Here is a 20,649-nt window from a genome sequence, read left to right on the forward strand (position 1 = left end):
GATAATTTCCCTTAGAATGGATGTAAAAACAAGGCTGCATGAGGGTGTAGTCGTACCGACTGCAATATATGGGGCTGAAGCTTGGATTTGCGGTGTAGCAGAAAGGAAGCCTTTGAATGTAATGTAGATGAGGTGTCTGAGGAGTATGTGTGGAGTGACACGTATGGATTGAGTGAGAAAAGATGAAGTGAGGAGAACTGGAGTTATGTGGGAGATGGCTGATTGAGTTGAGCAGAGGTGTAGCAATGGTTTGGGCATATGGAGAGAATGGATGAAGAATGATTGATGAAAAAGATAACTAAACTGGATGTGAGAAGTATAAGGCTGTGAGGAAGACGATGAATAGGATGGATGGACAGTGTGAAAAGAATGTCAGATGCAAGAGGGATGTCTGTAGAGCAAGGAAGAGTGGCTGCACATGATAGGGATGACTGGAGAAAAATTGTGAATGAATACATGGTGACGCAGCAGCAATGGGATATTCTCCCGCATTTGGTCTGATCAGCTGCCCAGATTAGGTGTGGGTAAGGGGATGTGGCAAGGGTAAACCAGCACTGCTGTTGGGCCCTGCTGCGGATGTCGCTGATTGCACTATGCAGTTGACCCTCGTGCGGTGTGGTATGGTGAGGATCTGTCTCTTCTCCCCTTCCGGCTAAGATACGAGTAAATGTGTGTGTGTGTGTGTGTGTGTGTGTGTGTGTGTGTGTGTGTGTGTGTGTGTGTGTGTGTGTGTGTGTGTGTGTGTGAGTAAATTGGAGGTGTGTCACCCTATCTTGGCTATCCCCCTTTCTTTGGGGGAAGCAGTCTAGGTACATAGACAGATGACTGTTGCTATTGATTTTCAGCTTACTGGACTATCTGCTATAGTCATTCAGGCACCACTAAGGAATTCACACTCAAGGCGATTCATTCTAACGAAGCCTCATATAATGCTTCATTTTAGCAACTAAGGATTTCATAAGCAAGGGACTCAGCTTTATTAAGCCCCATTTGATGTTTTAGTGTAGCTCTCTAAGGATTTATCACGCAAGTTATTAACTTTTCCGAATCCCTACATGGTACCTGACTTTATCAAAATCCCGTATAGTCCATATGTTTACTACATTAAATTTGTACTTGTTAAATACTGTAGGTAAGTTTCATCCTTTGTCGTCGTCAGCCACAGTGGCAGTAGTTACTTGTACGTTTAAGAGTTGAATAAAAAATTCTGAAATACTTGATGACTTTATCTGAACCATCTGCTTCATTGATACTGTTGTTGTTGTTGTTGTTGTTGATGGTGGTGGTGGTGGTGGTGGTGGTGGTGGTGGTGGTGGTTGATAGTGGTGGTGATGATTTTGTTGTTGTTACTGTTGTTGTTGCCGCAGGTTCGTCTGAATATGAACTCAATAGACTGAATTTTAAAGGTGTCCTTTTCTTGAGATCCAGCATTGCCATTAGGGGGGGCAGGGTGTTAAGGGACGTTTATAGGAATGCAATGGAACTGCCCAATTATATCGATGCCACATCATTCAGGCTTCCTTCCTTAATACCTCTCTTGATACAAGGCTTATCAAAGGTCAACAATACATTTCTACCTTGCTGTACTGTCATCAGTTCAATCCATGAAGGGTGAAGAAGAAAAAAAAATGCATTTGTATTGTCTGCTATAAATAAAATAGAGGAAAGTACGTTACGAATTAGGGTCATATCTGTTTCACTTTATAGTACATTCATTGCCTAAAAGTAGCAAGAATAATTAATGTTAACACCTTTCTGTTACGAGCTGTTACAGAAAAACAAAATATATATCATGTGAATTAATTCGTTTTTATTTTTTTCTGAATCTGACTTTACATATACCTCATAAGAATAAAAGGACTTGTGAACTATTTTTTTTTCCTTGGACTAAAAATACAATATTAATACACTATGTACCCCAGGACGCTTTTTCTACATTATTCACGTGTCCTCCAAATGATTACTAATAGTATGAATGCAAAAGTAATGATGCCCTAAGGCTGAAGAGGTCAGATACTAAATTATGTTACGGGTCTGTTTCATATCAATAAAAAAATAAAAAATCTGCCTGCATGAGTCATATGGAAGATTAATCAGTCTAATGTTAGTCTCGTAGGTCCCGATGTAGGAGAAGGGTGAGGCTCCGACACCAGCAGCCTCTCCACTACAAAGGCCACACTGCCCAGGGTGATGCCCACCAGGAGAAGCAGCAGAGGTCCCTGCACATGGATAACAGACAGACTCCTGAAATTAGTTTGGCTGTGTTCTGTTCCATCCTGTCCCTGCTGTTTTATTTCTTCCCTCTGTTTCATTCGACTTTCACGTGCAGCGGCATCCAGTGTTTCCTTTTTCCACTGCTCATACAGACCAGCCTGAAAACAGACAGTTGCAGTAGTGAGTCATGGAAGAACCTAAAATAGCCATCGCCAGGTCCCAATGTAGTAAATGCTCTCATTTTTATATAAACCTTGTAGGAATCTCCTAACCAATAGTATTATAACATATTTATTCTTCTGTATTCTAAAACATTGAATTTATGCGTAGTCACCAGTTATAGCATAGCAGTACATGTACAGTGTTTATTGACAATACAACATGTTAAAAATCGATTTAACAATCTGTTCTACAACTCTGATAAAGCAAAATCACTACATATAGTGCATCAATCTAGCCTGGTCACTCCTGTCTCTCATTGAATGTAAAGTGGCTGGTTGGGCTATAGTTCAGGCAACAGCTAAGAATACTGTACCGCCACCTCATACTCAGTGGTACCATCACCACATTTTATGGGGCTGTTTGGACTATTTCAGTATACTGTAATGTGGCCTAAAACAATGTGGTCGCTACTTGTCTCTATGTAGCATGCTTTTGAGTAGTCAGGCCGCATCGTCAGGAATTACTTCTTTATTATATTATTCGGAACATACTCTTCGTCCCCAATTTATACTTTTTATACTCCTTGTGGAAATGGTACGGTGCGTGTGAATCGTACAAATACGATAATTTGGGCAGTATTTCGCAGAATCGAAAAGGATATCTTAGTGCAATGAAATGGAGGCCAATACTTTTTAATGATGCAAAATTCTGTATTAGATAATGTATAATGCAGCTGAAAAGAATGTTTGCTGATATATTTTCGAGTTACATTCAGCAAAAAGAAAGGCAAAACACTGGTGTTTAATCGCTGAACGGTGGAACAGATTCTCTCATTTAAGTCATATAGCTCTGCTTCAAACATGAACCATATATCACATTACCTGTATAAAAGTAAATGTTAACAATCCTCAAAGTTCTTAGTAATCTTTTAATTTTAAGCATTATTTTCATGTATTGAACTTTTGATTATGATCATTCTTCGGCACATAGGCCTATATAGGACTAATGTGATTTATAGAGCCGTCTGATATATTCCCATGTAACTCCACTGTTACTGGGGAGATACAGGTATAAATTTCAATGAATAACACGTTTGGGCTACATTTGAAGTATATGTCACGTTTTCAAGGGCCACCTGGCTCAGACTGACAGATCTGTCTGTTTACAAACTTCCCCTAGGGCACATAAACAGCCACTGGAACTAGATCCGTTAACATTCTTGCAATATCCGTCATTTATTAGTTAATGCTAATATAACGCCTATATGATACAAGATTCCATAGCATCAGTTTTGTTCTTAAGTGTCTTCTTATAGGCTTTTACTGTGCATTACAAATGCATATTTTAGTCATCAAAGAACACTCTTCACCTGTTATGCCTCCGAAATATAATTAACGTTTATGCAGATTTCACCGACTTTCGCCTGTACGATCCTTGGGATAACACACTATAAGATATGTTTCTTAAACAGACACAGAATGAGAGAGATAGAGAGGGGGGGAGGGCTTTCCAAGGAGTAGTAGTATCTCAAAAGGTCGTACGACCTGTACATAAAAGTTCGTGGGGGTCCGTTTGTGTGTCGGCCTGTGCAGTCCCTACCCCTTTCTGGACGACGAGTCTTAGGATAACGACCTGACTACTCACACACCCATCACGGCAGAACTGTGACGTTGATGTCACAAAGTATGAAAGGATTATACTTGTCAATCGTGTGTTATCGGTAGTCATAATCAGTTACATATTTAATGTGTATGATAAGATATGAAGGTTTAAGGCCCTTTAATGTCAAAGTTTTCAATAATGAAGTGGGCAGTGGCGACGGTAACGCAGGCCGAGATGCATTTAAATCGTTTTGAAAATTTGCTTCGTATCCACATGAAAAATATTGTAACCCATTAAGAGCTAAAAGCACACAGCATCTGCCATCAAGGCTGTTTAGCTTATAATCGTCATACCGTATAATCCTCCAAATATCCAAAGAAAACCAACGAATATTAGGTAATAAAAAAATTTAAGTAGACCAAGACTCGAAACAATGAGCAGTGAGGCAGTCTGAGTTGGCCAAAGTCGTTTTGGAACAGCCCCGAATCTAAGGCAACACTACTGAAGGAAAAGCACAAAGCAGGAAAGAAACTAGTCATGTAATAACTACAGGAAACACTTGACTTACTTCAATATTTTCCTGTAGTTATTACGTGAATAGTGTCTTTCCTGCTTCGTGTTTTTCCTTCAGTAGTGTTGCCTTTGACCCAGGGCTGTTCCATTACGACTTTGACCAACTCAGACTGCTCCACTGTTCATCGTTTCGATTTTTAGTCTACTTACAATGCTTTATTTCTTATTATCCAGCATTGATTTACATTGAATATTTGGAGGGATATACGGTATGAGGACGATATGCTAAACAACGTTATTTTTTTGACGCATGAAAGAAGGAACCAAAGGCCAGAGGCCCGCAAACCGTTCCTTTTAAGAAAAACACAAAAACAATACAAAAGAGAGCCAAATTAAAGATCCGTTCATTTCGAGATGCCTGGACACACTGCGTTTGAAAGACTGGAGACTATAGGAAGTAGGAAATACAGAGAGAGGGAGACAGTTCCAGAGTTGACCTGTTGCATAAATGAAGCACTGGGAGTAACGGTTAACTCTTGCATTAGCGAGTTCGACAGAAAAGGGATAAGAGCTTGTAGCTAGACGGGTGCTACACGCCCGTCGTAAGGTGGAGGGATGCAAGCAGACAGTTCAGAGGAGCAGCTGTCATTGATGTAGCGATAGAAAAGAGATGAAGATGCAACAGTGAGGAGAAGAGACCAGTAAGAGAAGGAGAGCTGATGAGACGAAAAGCCTTTGACTCCACCCTATTGAGAAGAGCTGTATGTGGGGAGCCTCCCCACACATGAGAGTTGTACTCTACACAGGGGCGAATAAAACCCGCCTATAAAGTCAACAACTGTGCAGGGGTAAAGAAAGAACGGAGTCTGCTTAGCACACCTAATCTCTTGGAAGCAGATTTTACAAGAGATGCAATTTGATCTTTTCAAAATACGCCCCGAGTGAATGAAACCCCAAGCATGTTCAAGGATGATGCAGGATTGAGCTGGATATTAGTACACATTAGTGAGGACTCCTGTGGAAGATTGTGTAGGGTTGATAGGTGTAAAAACTGAGTTTTTGATGCATTAAAACAACAAGATTATTTTTACCCAAGTCAGAGATGCGAGCCAAGTCAGACATTGTGTTCGCCATAGCCTCATCCCTTGTTTGTTGAAGTAACTGCTGATATGGATGTTTCGGGAACCGAATGGAAAGGTAAAGGGTGGATTCATCAGTGTAGGAGTGGATAGGGTTAGATGTACAGCTTAGAAAGTCATTGATGAATAAAAGAGAGTCGGTGATAGGACAGAGCTCTGAGGAACACCACTGTTGATCGATATAGGAGAAGAAGGATGGCCGTCTACAATAGCGACTATACAACGACCAGAAAGGAAGGTATAGATGAATGCACAGATAGATGGATAGAAACCGTAAAAGGGCGGTACGGAAATTAAAGATTTATGCCAGACTCGATCAAAAGCCTTAGAGATGTCAAGTGCAATGGCAGGAGTCTGAAAGGTAGGTGAGAAGATTGTCAGTGGAGCATCCCTGACGGAACCCATGCTGACGATCAGAAAGAAGTTGTGATAAGAAAGATGCTTGAAAATTTTTGTTAAGAACTGACTCGAAAACTTTTGAGACACAGGATGTTAAAGCAATTGGACGATAGTTAGAGGGTTGGGAATGGTCACCCTTCTTTGGGACCGGCTGAATGAGAGCAAACTTCCAGCAAGAAGGAAAGGTACAAGTTGACAGTCAAAGGCGAAAGAGTTTACCTAGGCAGGGTGTAAGCACAGAAGCACAGTTCTTGACGACAACAGGAGGGACTCCATCAGGCCCATATGCCTTATTAGTATTAAGGCCAGTGATGGCAGAAAATACATCAGCTTAAGAAATTTTATTGTCAGCCACGAGGAAGTCAGAGGGAGGAAGTGATGGAGGAACAGCACCGAAATTATCTGAGGTGGAATTGGATGAGAAAGTCTGAGCGAAGGGATCTGCTTTATCAGTAGAAGAAATAGCTACAGAGCCCTCAGAATAGAAAAGAGGAGGGAAGGATGATGAGATAAATTTGTTAGAAACGTTTTTGGCAGGGTGCAAGAAAGAGCGGGAAGAATTCGATTTGGAGATGTGAGAGCATTTAGTACTGATGAAATTGTTTTTAGCAGAGCGAAAAACAGACATAGCACATTTCAGGGCAGAAACATAAGCAAGATGTGATTTAGGAGTGGGTTGGCTCTGGTACGTTTCATAGGCCCTCTCCTTGTTGCGAGCAGCATTAGAACAAGCGTGATTAAACCAAGGCTTTCTTGCATTAGTCAAAGGATATCAGAAAGGAATGTATGCTTCCATGCCGGAGAGAATAACCTCCATAATGCGCAATGCATACTCAGATGGCTTCCGGCCATGGAAGCAATAATCATTCCAGGGAAAATCAAAGAAGTACTGCCTGAGGGCCTACCAATCCGCAGCTCCAAAGTACCACAGTCGATGTTTCTTTAGAGGGTCCACAGGCCGTACCGGAGTGATAGGACAGGTCAAGGTTATAAGGTTGTGATCGGAGGAGCCCAATGTAGAGGAAGGTTTAACAGTGTAAGCAGAAGGATTAGTTGTAAGAAAGAGGTAGATACTATGTGCATTTAGCTCTTAATGGTTTACAATATTATTCATGTGGATACGAAGCAAATTTTCAGAAAGATTCAAATGCATCTCGGCCCGCACTACCGTCGTCAATGCCCACTTCCGTAACAAAAACTTAAATATTGAAGGGGCTCTAACCTTCATATCTTATCATACAACATTGAACATGTAATTGATTATGACTACCGATAACACATGACTGACAAACATAATCCTTTCATACTTTATTACATCAGCATCACAGTTCTGTCGTGTGTATGTGTGTGTGCGTTGTCACGTCGTCTTACAGACTCGCCGACCAGAAAGGGGTGGGGACTGCACAGGCCCACACACACCTGAACCCCTACGAACTTTTATGAGTTATATACCATGAATAAATTTACCAGGTATTAGTTGCCATTCAAATAAGGAATGGAAAATGGAGTAGAGATAAAGGCTTTCGCCACCCACCTCTCCCACATGCGAACGGGCACGGAAAAGGAAATACACCTAACCCGGGGGGAAAAGTGTAGGGTAGGAAATTGGAGGAAATATTCACTCTTCCAAAAAGTGAGGTCTGGCATAACTCTGAACTGCTCTGTCGATGAAGTGTCAACTACCTGTGCTGGTAGACGATTCCAGATACAGCAGATCTCATACGCGGAAAAAGTGCCTAATGTATCATATGGAATCCTCACTGGAGGGGTATCAACTGCCGGTTCATATGGGGTAACGAGGCTATTATAGTAAAAATAACTTTATCACTAGGCAGTGTTGAGAGGAAAATAAAATAAATAGGTCAGTTATATATCCGTGTTTCAGTATGGTTTTCTCTTTACATGCTGGTTATTTAACATAATTCTAGTATTAGAGTTTGATATTCACAGGTTACTTCTTCATAATACACACTGTTACCAGACCCATAAACAGTGCTGGGATACTACAGACAAGTAATGATTTTTATCGTCCACTTTTAGCAAGGCGAGGCAATATATATTGTGTGTGTGTGTGTGTGTGTGTGTGTGTGTGTGTGTGTGTGTGTGTGTGTTCTTACCTAATTGTTCTAACCTAATTGTATCTTTACAGGAATGAGTCAAGCTCGTACTGTCCCGTGTCTTAAACCATATTTATTGTACATATCCTTAAATTTATGAATTGTTTTGGCACACACTATATCATTCGGTAGTGCATTCCACTGCTCAATTGCCCTATTTGGGAAACTAAATTTCCTTACATCTTTATCACCTCTCTTTTTATGCAGTCTTTTGCAGTGTTGTCTTGATGATGTATCCCCATAGGTTATGTAATCATTTATGTCTATTTTCTCCTTCCCTGATATGTATTTATATATCATAGTCATGTTTTCTCTTTTCTTTCCCTCCTGTAGTGTAGGCAGATTCAGTTTTTCTAGTCTTTCTTCGTAGCTTAGATCCCTTAAGCTTGGTACCCATCTTGTAGCGGCCCTCTGAACTTTTTCAATCTTATCTATTTGTTTTTTGAGATGAGGATTCCAGACTACTGATGCATACTCCAGGGTTGGTCTTATGAATGATGTTAATATCTCTCTTAGCATGTCTTCATTTATGTATGTGAATGCCATTCTCATATTTGCAAGCTGTGTGTACTTGTTCCGTACCTTCTCACTGATGTGGTCAGCCGGAGATAGTCTATTATTAATAATCACACCTAGGTCCTTCTCTCTTTCTGATGTGTGTAGGGTTTTATTTCCTAACTTATAATCCTTTTTCCACTTTTGCAATTTTTTTTTTTTTTTATGTGTCCGACTCTGAGCATAGGCTTCACAGCCTGCTACCAAGGCCCAGTAGTCCTCCGCATACCATACACCTCTGCATGTCATCTCTTCGGCGCTAACACCCACCATCCATATTGAATACATGCTAGGACTGTCTCATACAGGACTGGTGTATTAGTATTAGCGGGGGTATTTTTACGACATGTTGGCAGGTCTTCTGGTAGATCAGTTACAAGAGTCTGCATTAGTAACTGACCTTTGTATTTTTGCATCATCGACAAACATATTTAGATAGCTTTCATTTCCAGTGTTGCTATCTGTATCATTTATATAAAGTAAAAACATGATTGGTGCCAGCATTGAGCCCTGTGGAACTCTGCTAGTCACTTCTCTCCATGATGAGTAATTTCCCCTTAGTACTGTTCTCATTTCCCTCTTTTTTTTTTATTTTTATTTTTTTTTGAGAAAATATTGCATCCAACAATACAGTTTGCCTCGAATTCCTCCTTGATGGTACAATTTCCATAAAAGCCTTTTGTGCAGTACTCTGTCAAATGCTTTCTTAAAATCTAAATAAATACTGTCCACCCATCCTTCTTTTCTCTGTAATGTTTTTGTTACTCTGTCATAGTAGCTCAACAGATTAGTAACACAAGATTTTCCTTTTCTGAAACCAAACTGTCTTTCTGTTATCATATTGTGTTCTTCTAGATGATTTACCCAAGCTTTTCTTATCAGCTTTTCTAATACCTTGCTTACAACACTGGTTAGTGATACTGGTCGGTAGTTTCTTGAATAAGGGAACAATGTTTGCTTTTTTCCAAATATCAGGTAGTTTACCTTGTCTCAAGGATTTCTTGAAAATTGTAGATAATGGTTTACTTAACTCCTTTGCACATTCATGTAGCACCCAACATGAAATTTCATCAGGACCATTTGTTTTTCCTGTGTCTAATTTATTTACCTCCTCCTGTACTTCTTTTTCTGTTATTTGTATATCTGGCAATATGTGTGGGCATGCCTGTTTCATATCATCCCTCTCAAAATTATTTTCTTATGTAAAAACCGACTGAATATTCTTGCTTAGTGCTTCACAAATATCTTTCTCTTGTGTATAGGTGATCCCCTCATCCGTAATGGATTGTATTTTATCCTTTACTTTGGTTTTGCTTCTTAATTAGCTGTAAAATAGCTTCGGTTGATCACTACTTTTATTTATAATATCCTCCTCAAACTGTTTCTGAGCTTCCTTCCTTATTCTTGTATAATATTTTCTTGTCTGTTTATAGTTGTTATATGCCCTTTCACTATTGTGTCTTCTGTATCCATTCCACATCATTTTTTTTTTTTTTACATTCTGTATTGAACCATTTCTTTATTTTCTTTTCTGCTTCTTTGTGCTGTGGAATGTACTTCTGGACTCCTATTTCATAAAGTTCACAGAATTTTTTATACATAGCATTCAAACCTTGTTCTCTAAGCTCCATTTCCCAATCAGTTTCTAAGAAGTACTTCTTTAGGTCGTGATAGTTTCCCTTATTATAATTTAGGCTCTTTTTGTAACTTTCGTTGCTGTTAACTATGTCATATGCAATCATGAAGTTGCAATTTAGTATTGTATGGTCGATTTTGCCGAATGGAGGGTGATACATTAAATTGTCAATATCGTTTTCTTGCCTAGTAAGTATAAGATCTAGCACTGAGGGTGCATCGAGTCCTCTTTTTCTTGTGCTTGCCCTTACATGCTGCATTAGGAAAAACTCCTGCACGAGATCCAGGAAATTTGGTCCCAACAGCTTTCTTGGCTTATTATATCTAGAATATTCCAATTTATATTTGTATGAAAATCTCCAGTTAGTATAATTCTTTCCGATTACTTTTCCATTCTATGTAGTAATGCTCTTAAACTCTGAATTGTACTCCCTGCCAGATCCTCATATTCGCCTCTTTCCCATGTGTTTGATCTGGGTGGCATGTACAAATCTGCTACAATTACTTTACCTTCGGATGTATTGATCTCTGCTGCAATCAGTTCTACTTGTGAGGGAGTATCTAGTTCTATTTCTTTGACTTTTAGATTTTTCTTTGTTAATATTATAATTCCTCCTCCTTTTTTTTTTAAGTTCCTATCTCTTCTTCATATACTGAATTCCTCTAAGTTTAGGATGTTATTTGATATCCTTGGTGTTAATTTTGTTTCAGTTAGGCATATTATATGTGGTTCATTTTCTCTGATATAATCATTCATCTCTAATAATTTAGGTACGATTCCATCCACATTTGAGTACATCAACTTAATCATCTTATTTACATACTTGTCAGGACTCGGTTTTACTACCTTTCTCCTTTTATTCCCTCCTGTTTATGTTCCACTTTCGAACCTACAGTCCGATTACTTTGTCAGTAATTCCAGTTCCTCTTGTGTTAGGCATCTTTTTATCCATACATTTTTTAAATCCTCATTTTCCATGAGTTTCTTTGCATTATTTATTATCTTCTCCACACTATTTACACTCTAGGAGGTTACCTGTAGGGGCCTTGACTTATTTCTCTCGTATTTCCCTAACCTTTTGTGTTCCTCTATGTCTTTATTACAGATTTCCTCTGATACTTCCTTCAATATGCTCATTACATTTGCCATCTCCTTTTTGTCTCTCGAGATCTTGTTTCTTATTTCTTCCTCTTCAATACCTGTGATTACTATAGATTTGCTGATATCTGCTGAATCTCTGACCAATTTAGAAATGTCTTGGATTATTCTTCTCACTTCCTTTTTAATGTTTTTTTCTTCCACCCTTGTTTCTAAGTCTTTCTTTACTGTCAGCATTTCAGCATATGTGTTTTCCACATCATTTTTGTAACTACACCGCTTCATTCACCTGTGTTATCTTCTCCTCAGTATCACTGCTCTGATCTATCCGATTGCTTGCTTGCCTAATTGTCTCTGTATCATTTGTGAACTCTTCCATAATGCTCATGTGTACTACTGTACCTACCATTTCACTAATTTTCCTCCTAAATGAACCCACCTCTACTGTCAGCATAACTATTGTTGTGTCTTTCTTGTTGTTTTCTTTTCCTAATTTTTCTATTTCTTCCTTCTGCCAGTGCAGCTGTTTCTTGATTTCATCAATTCATTCTGAAAAGCCATCTTTAATCTGCTTACTCGTTCCACCAGTTTATTGTAAGTCTCCATTTCAACCAGTTCTTGGTAGAAATCATCATCCTGCTTTCTACCTATCCCTTTTCTTTTGCAAATTTGCTTTACTAAAGTAGACCATCATGCAGTACTAAGAGCACAGATTCTACATACAGTACATTCCCTGGCGCAGAGTTGCAGACTAAACAGCTGATCAGCTGATCTTGCCCATTTTTGCGCTACTTTGTTTTCTGTACTATCTGAACAATGGTCTTACAACTTCTTTTTATATTATGACACCATTTAGTCTAACCTGGTACAGAGCTTGACTCATATAAAGATACTAATTTAGGTATAACCACTGGCCAGGTTTTGGCCAGGTATGAAGTGGTGGTGATGTGCGTCCACTCTGCTTGGCACCTGGTGTGTGTGTGTGTGTGTGTGTGTGTTCCCGAAATATCTCGAAGAGTTGTGGAATTTCCATCAAACCATGACAAAATGACAGAAATGATTAACTTTTAGTAAGGACTTGAACAAAGGTGACCGAATGCCAGCCGCTATACATCAACGTGCATTTTGTCCAATATGTCAGCAATAGACAAAGATATGGTCTTAAAATTAGGTTTGAAGGTAGCTTGTACCTTGCCAAGATATTTTGCCAGTGATTGGCATTTGGCCTCGGAATGCTTTTGTTTTTCATTTCACTAAAAATTTAAACAGCCTTCAGAACGAGAATTCTCTTCTACGTTTAACCCAGTAGAAATCATTGTCACCCCGGGGTGAAGGTTTGGCACAATTTCACAACATAAATAAGGAGAGAACTCCAGGCTGGGTCCTATGATCTTTGAGACTATGACCTGATAGACGAATGGTTGAATGCTAATAACTTTCCCCATAAAATCCCATCTGCAGCAACTTAGGGTTTTGGAGGGTTAAGTGCAGCGGGAGTGTATGTTACCCACCATTCATGACATGCTTTAGAAGCTACAGCAAAATTTTGTTATAATTTGTGTGAAGATTATCAGCCATGCCTCGTCCAGTAATGGTTGTTCTGCAGTGGCACTGTTGAGGTGTTTGAGCAAATTGGGAGGAACTTCAACTGCTTGTGTCTGAGTTTCACCTTCTGTGTTTGCCTTCAGGAGACTATGGTGGGAGACAAGGTTCTACCTGCTCTAAGAGGATATACAGTCTTTCACTCACCAGCTCTTATGGACTGTGGTTCTCGAGGTGGCTGTGCTTTCCTCTGTTGTACTGATGTTCCATTTGCTTATTTTCCTGCCTGGTCCCTCCTTCAGGCTGTGGCTGTTCAATTACACCTGGGGAGGAGTTACATATTTTGTTTTCTTTATTTAACCCCCCACCTTCCACGCCCCTCTGTGCCTTGACCACTTTATTCGTCAGCTTCCTAGGCCATTTGTTCTTCTAGGTGACGTGAATGGGCATCATGCGTTGTGGGGAGAAAATTTTTGTAACGCCTGTGATGATCTGGCATCTTTGGCTGTGGCTTTGGACCTGGTTCCTCTGAGCACGGGAGGCCTGACACATTTCTTGTATAAACTGGTACTCTATTACTGATGTTATGCTGGTGTCCGATGACTCTTCACTGAACTTTTCATGTAAGATATTGTCTGATTTGATTTTGTCTGATTTGAATGGTATTAATCATTGCACTATTGTGGTTAAAACATTCAGCTCTATGTCTGTGAAGCACGTCCATCGCAGATGTTTGGGTACGACTGAGTGGGAAAAGTTTGCAGATCACTGTAGTCTCGACTGTATAGTAGTGTTCCCAACATTCAATGGGCTGATGATGAAGAACAGTATTTCGCAACTACTGTACATCAGGCTGGCCTCTTTTCTATTCATTAACGTCTGGAAAACTTTTGCCAGTGACCTGTGTCTTCCTGGAATGAGGCGTGTGCTTTAGGTAGGTGTGTCCACAAAGCTCCTTGTAGAAACTTGAGGAAGATTTTTTTTTTTTTTTTTTTTGCGAGGAAGAAGGAACCAAATGCCCTTGAGCCCGCAATAACAGTTCCTGCCAAGAGAAAAACAAAATACAAGAGAGAGCCAAATTCAGGATCCGATCATTTTGAGATGCCTGGACACACTACTGTACGTTTGAAAGACTGGAGATCATAGGAAGCAGGAAATACAGACAGAGGGAGACAGTTCCAGAAGTGACCTGTTGCATAAATGAAGGACTGGGAGTAACGGTTAACTCTTGCATTAGAGAGTTGGATAGAAAAGGGATGAGAGTTTGCTGTTAGACGGGTGCTACACATCCATCGTAGAGGTGGAGGAATCTATGCAGACAGTTCAGAGTAGCAGTGACCATTGAAGTAGCAACAGAAAAGAGATAAAGATGCAATAGTGCGGCAAAGAGACAGAGGTTGAAGGGAGTCAGTAAGAGGAGGAGAGTTAATGAGACGAAAAGCCTTTGACTCCACCCTATTGAGAAAAGCTGAATGTGGGGAGCCTTCCCATACATGAGAGTTGTACTGCACACAGGGGCGGATAAAACCCCTGTATAGAGTCAACAACTGTGCAGGGGTAAAGAAGGAATGAAGAGCTAATCTCTTGGAAGCAGATTTTACAAGAGCTGTAATATGATATTTCCAAGATAAGTCCCGAGTAAATGAAACCCCAAGCATGTTCAAGGATGATGCAGGATTGAGCTGAATATCATTAAACATTAGTGGATATACCTGTGAAAGATATTCTCATGTTGATAGGTGTAAGAACTGAGTCTTAGATTTATTAGAAACAACCAGATTTTTTTTACCCTAGTCAGAGATGCAAACCAAGTCAGACATTAGGTGTGCCATAGCCTCATCCCTTGTTTGTTGAAGTAACTGCTGAGATGGGCAATGCGGGAACCGAATGGAAGGATGAAGGGTGGAGTCATCAGTGTATGAGTGGATAGGGTTATATGTACAACTTAGAAGGTCATTGATGAATAAAAGGAAGAGAGGTGGGGATAGGACAGAGTCCTGAGGAACACCACTGTTAATAGATCTAGGAGAAGAACAATGGCCATCTACAACAGCAGCCATAGATAGAAGGATAGAAACCGTAAGAAGGCAGTTTGGAAATTAAAGATTTATGCCAGACTCGATCAAAAGCCTTTGAGATATCAAGTGCAATGGCAAAGCTTTCGCCAAAGTCCCGAAAGGAGGATGACCAGGAGTCTGAAAGGTAGGTGAGAAGATCGCCAGTGGAGCGTCCCTGATGGAACCCACACTGACGATCAGAAAGCAGACTGTGATAGGAAAGGTGCCATAAAATTTTTCTATTAAGAATTGACTCGAAAACTTTTGAAATACAGGATGGTAAAGCAATTGGACGATAGTTAGAGGGTTGGAAATGGTCACCCTTCTTTGGGACTGGCTGAATATGAGCAAACTTCCAGCAAGAAGGAAAGGTACAAGTTGACAGACAAAGACGAAAGAGTTTACCTGGGCAGGGTGTAAGCACAGAAACACAGTTCTTGAGAACAACAGGAGGGACTCCATCAGGTCCATATGCCTTGTTAGCACTGAGGCCAGTGATGGCAGAAAATACATCAGCTTAACAAATTTTAATGTCAGCCATGAGGAAGTCAGAGGGGGGTAGTGATGGAGGAACAGCACCAGAATTGTCTAAGGTGGTACTGGAGGAGAACGTCTGAGCGAAGAGATCTGCTTTATCAGTAGAAGAAATAGCTACAGAACAATCAGAGTAGAAAAGAGGAGGGAAGGATGATGAGGTAAAGATGTTAGAAATTTTTTTGACAAGGTGCCAGAAGGAGTGGGAAGAATTCGAGTTAGAGAGTTGAGAGCATTTAGTACAGATGAAATTATTTATACCAGAGCGATGAACAGACTTAGCATGATTCCAATCAGAAATGTAAAGATAATGTGATTCAGGGATGGGATGGCTCTAGTACCTTTTCTAGGCCCTCTCCTTTTTTCAAACAGCATTAGAACAAGCATGACTAAACCAAGGCTTTCTTGCATTAGACAAAGGATATGAGAAAGGAATGTATGTTTCCATGCCCAAGAAAATAAACTCCGTAATGCGTAAGGCACAATCAGAAGGCTCCCGGCCATGGAAGCAATAATAATTCCAAGGAAAATCAAAGAAGTACTGCCTGAGGGCCTCCCAATCCACAGCTCCAAAGTCCCACAGATGACGTTTCTTTGGTGGGTCCACAGGCCGTACCGGAGTGATAGGACAGGTTAAGATGATAAGGTTGTGATCGGAGGAGCCCATGATAGAGAGATGATTACCAGTGTAAGCAGAAGGATTAGTTGTAAGAAAGAGGTCAAGTATGTTGAAGCTCCCTCCAAGACGGTCTGGGGTACGGGTAGGGTGCTGTACTAGCTGCTCTACATCATTAAGGATAGAAAAGATGTAGGCTTGTTCACCAAATGGATCAGTGAAAGGAGAAGAGTGCCAAAGGTGGTGGTGAACATTGAAATCTCCTAAGATGGAGATTTCAGAGAAAGAAGAAATGGACATAATGTGTTCCATCGTAGAAGTAAGATAGTCAAAAAATTTTTGATAGTAGAATTAGGGGATAAGTAAACAACACAGATATATTTAGTCAGAGAATGACAGGAAAGCTGAAGCCAGAGTGTAGAGATTGCAGAAGAATCGAGTTCTGGAACACGAGAGCAAGATAAGTCGTTGCGTATATTTACACAACATCCACCTTTGACTTTAAAATGAGTATAGAGAAATTAGGAGGATACAGAAAAGGGTTTGTTGTCAGTTGCCTCAGACAGCTGTGTCTCAGTTAGAAAGAGAAGGTGAGGTTTAGAGGAGGAGAGGTGGTGCTCAACAGAGCGAAAGTTAGAGGAAAGGCCACAAATGTTGCAGAAACGAAGAAGGAGTGAGTCAGACAGTGGTTCCAGGCAGCTCAAGTCGTCACCGGGAGAGAGGCGGAAGGTGGGGGCATTGATGGTCCCCTCCCCCTTGGGGACTACGAGGCTGAGTGTTGAGTAGCCATTATTTTTTTTAAATTTTGGAAAAGGAAATGTAGTGTGTACTGTGCATGCAAGTTGGTTTAGACAGTTAGAGAAATTTGTACTGGAGAGCATGCTGGTCTACTCTCTGTGTTACTGAGACACTGAAAAAGTTCAGCAAAGAGGGATGGTCAGGAACTAGTCCTGAGGGCTGATGAAACGGGAGCTCCAGCTCTCCCTGTCATAAGCTTTCCATCCACCTCGGGCGTACTGCCCTGCTCGACTGGTGCAACAGTTTAAGAAAGCTCGTACCCCATATCAGTGGGTTCTGAAGAACTCGTGTCAAACTTGTGGAGAACCTATGTCTCCTCAGCCACCTTATCCACTCCGTTACCATTGGTCTGGAAGATGGTGATGAAAATAACAGGTATGCAGTCACCTTCTCCTCCCTTGGTGCTTAAATTCAGTGATTTTCTTTAACCAACTCCTCTGAAGTAGTTTCAGCCCTGGCAGAGCATTTTTACGATTTTTTTTGTTCAGATCCCTCCAAGCCATGTAGCTTATTCCGGCGTCAACAGGAAAGATTTGGTATTTTCTTTCTGTAGACTGAATGGGAATTTTATGTTTTCTTTCCCGTCTGTAAACTCAAGGCTGCTCTCCAGCAGTGTAATGACTCTGCTGCTGGAACTAATGACACTCTTTTTGCAATGATTTACCATTTTCTGTACAATTCTCTATTTTTGTTAATAATTTATAATTGGATAAGGGATGAAGAAAAAAGTATCCACTAATTGGGGGATGCAAATGGTTCTTCCATTTCCTAAACCACTTAAAAACTATATTAATGAATCTAAATATTGTGCCATTTGTTTGACATCTTGTGTATGCTGACTGAGAATATGGTTAGCGTGAGGCTACCTAAAGAAAAGGTTTCTTCTCTCTCACAAAGAGAGTTTCATTGTTTGAGATGTACATTGGACTACCTCATCGGACCTGACTCAGCAGTCTGAGTCTTTTGCATCTGGACAACATCTAGCAGCTTTCTTCCTTGACCTGGAAAAGGTATATGGTACCTGCATTTCGCAGTTTTGAGCTGCAAGGCCACCTGCCATTGTTCCTTTGAGACTTCTAGTTGAACTGCAGGTTTCAGGTCTATGTGCTCTCCTCACTCTGTCCTACGAGTTCAAGCAGAAGGTGTTTCACAGAGGAGTGTGCTAAGTGTTCCTTTACTTCCTGTTGCAGTCAGTGGCATACTTGATTCCCTGCCACAAAGGGTGTCTTCTTCCTTTTATGTGGATGACCTAGTGATATGGTTTGCTGGTTCCCAGATGTGTGCTGTTGAGAGGAGGATGCAACTGATGCTGGAAAGGGTCGTCAGCTGGGCAGACTGGAGAGATATCCGTTTTACTTCAAGCCTGATTGTTGCAATCCAGTTTTATAGATTAAAGAGGCTGGCATCTCCAGTAGTGCATGGAGAAGACTAAGTTTCTAGGCTTGACGTTTGACTGTCAGGTTACTTGAGTTTTACAATTGATACTTCTTTGACTGCTGTATGCAAGCAATGAATTTGTTGAAGGTAGGTTGCTGTCTTATATCTCACACCTCGTGGGGTGCTGCTCGGAGTTCACTCCTTCATTTGTAACAAGCCTTAGTGGGATCTAAGCTTGCCTATGGTTGCGAGGTCTACTCCCCCTCCACTGTACCGCAGCTTAGTGTTCTCAGTCCTTTGCATCATGCAGTTTTTTGTTTTGCCATTGGTGCTTTCAGATCCTACCCAATCCCAACCTTGTGGAGGCTGGTGTTCCTTCCTTTTATCTACAGCAAAAGTCGCTGGTCATTCATTGCTGGAATCGCATAACATATATTCCATAGTCATTTATTGCTGTTTGTCTATCATGGCAGTCATTTTTTCAGTATCATGTTTCTCATCCTTGCACTCCACATTCCTTTGGGTACAGGGTCAGGCAGATTATTGGGGATTTAGGTCTCTCTGCATAGCCTGTCTGTCCCACTCGGCAACGAAGAATTGCACCATGGTACCTTCCCGAGGTGCAGGTGTGCGGGGATCTTTAGGATACTAAATCTTCTCTCTCTTCTCTGGCGCTTCATCAGCCATCAACTATTTCTGGAGCATTCCATTCACAGAGGCACCCCTTCCTGTATATAAAGTGGTTCAGAGACACACACTTATTGTCTCTCATCCTCACACTCCACATTCCTTTGCGTACTGGGTCAGGCCGATTAAATGAGCTTAGGTTTCTCTGCAGTGTGTCTGCCCTGTCCAGCTTCCAAAAATCCCTCCATGGTCCCTTCCTGAGGTGCAGTTGTGCAAGGATTCTCAGGTTACGCAGTCTTTTGTGTTTTCTCTGGCTCTTCTTCCGCTGTTTTGACACAATCGTCAGTTCACAGAGAAACTGTCCTTGTACTCGTATATACAGATCGTTCAGAGTCAGACACTGGTGTTGGGTTTTGGGTGAATTTCACAGATTTTGTAAGGGTAGGAATTCTTCATATTTCCACTATTTTTACTTCAGAATTGAATTCACTTCATCCCCTGTCCTTGCCTTTCTCGAGAAAGGTAAGGATTCATGAGCATGTCAGTGTGGACAGCAATGAGTTGGAAGATATATTAGCAAAATCCGCATCCTCCCAATGACCCCTGCCAACTACCCCCTTCCTGATTCTGATATGATGCCTTACTTGAAGTATGTGATTCTTATTTGTTGGCAGAGCCCTTGGAATGCTGTTATTAATAATAAACTAAGGGCTGTTTCGCAGAGAGTGTTAGTGCCGAGGGTTCTACCCTCCATGTCTTGGTGAGTGGAGGTGGCTTTTGCCCAGCTACGCACTGGGCACTCATGGCTTAGTCATAAGTTCCAAATGTGTGGTGGGGCTCAACCGTATTGTGATGACTGCTTTGTTCCTCTTACTGTCCGTAACATGCTAGTCCTGTGTCCGATTCTGGGGAACCTGCAGTTGAGGTTTCTCCATAGGCAAAGCAGGGTGGATGGTGCCTACTCTCTGTCCTTCATACTTGGAGGAGCCTCCGGCTATCTGACTTGTAATTTTTTCTTAACCAATTAACCACGGGGATGTCGGGAGTGTGCCGTGCCCGTCCCGCGGGGATAATCGTGCTGCAACTGACTTTATAAAAATATTTGCCCAAAATCAGTTATTAGTCCTAGAATATAATTATATAAGCATATGGCACATACCTTCAGCCTTCTCCTGGGATGTTTGTTGAGCTTTCGTCGACTACCATAGGACTTGTGGAGACTTCTGAAGTTGGGTAACGAAATCTCCACTTTACACTTCCCAATACCCCGTAATATGGTTACCACTGCCTGATATCACTACAAACACAATTCTATGAATTTCAAGTAGTTTGGAATCCATATTCAAAAAAAAAAAAAAAAAGAGAACAATGTGAAATCAATGTAAATTACGAGCATATACGAGCTTTCCACCTGCGCTCGTTCCCCGATGGTATTCTGAGGCAAAGCTGTCATTTATTATCTATAAACACACTCAAACTTTATATTCCTAGTACTTTATTAAACTTATTTATATATACAATATTTATCCATAAGTTTCTTTCAGTACTAGTGGTTTATTTTCACTCCAGGCATTCCCTTTCTTGTTCAGTAAACTAGCGTAGAGAGCGAAGCTTTCACTTTCACTTTCATTACTCCAAGTATTTATACACGCTAGAGCGAAGC

The 20,649-nt window shown here is 40.8% G+C and overlaps 1 protein-coding gene across 1 annotated transcript in view; it reads right to left on the bottom strand.

The window, feature by feature from the left end:
- Nucleotides 1–2,093: 2,093 nt before the first annotated feature.
- LOC145395281 (ionotropic receptor 93a-like) overlaps nucleotides 2,094–20,649 on the bottom strand; it is a 66,254-nt gene continuing 47,698 nt past the window's right edge. Inside the window, exon 7 of the mRNA XM_080268959.1 lies at nucleotides 2,094–2,219. Within this exon, the coding sequence (XP_080125085.1) occupies nucleotides 2,094–2,219 (126 nt within the window). The remainder of the gene's footprint in view (nucleotides 2,220–20,649) is intronic.

This window comes from Coenobita brevimanus, chromosome 30 (assembly GCF_032717465.1).
Source record: "Coenobita brevimanus isolate Jiangsu-jjx chromosome 30, ASM3271746v2, whole genome shotgun sequence".
In the NCBI taxonomy this organism is placed as follows: domain Eukaryota; kingdom Metazoa; phylum Arthropoda; class Malacostraca; order Decapoda; family Coenobitidae; genus Coenobita; species Coenobita brevimanus.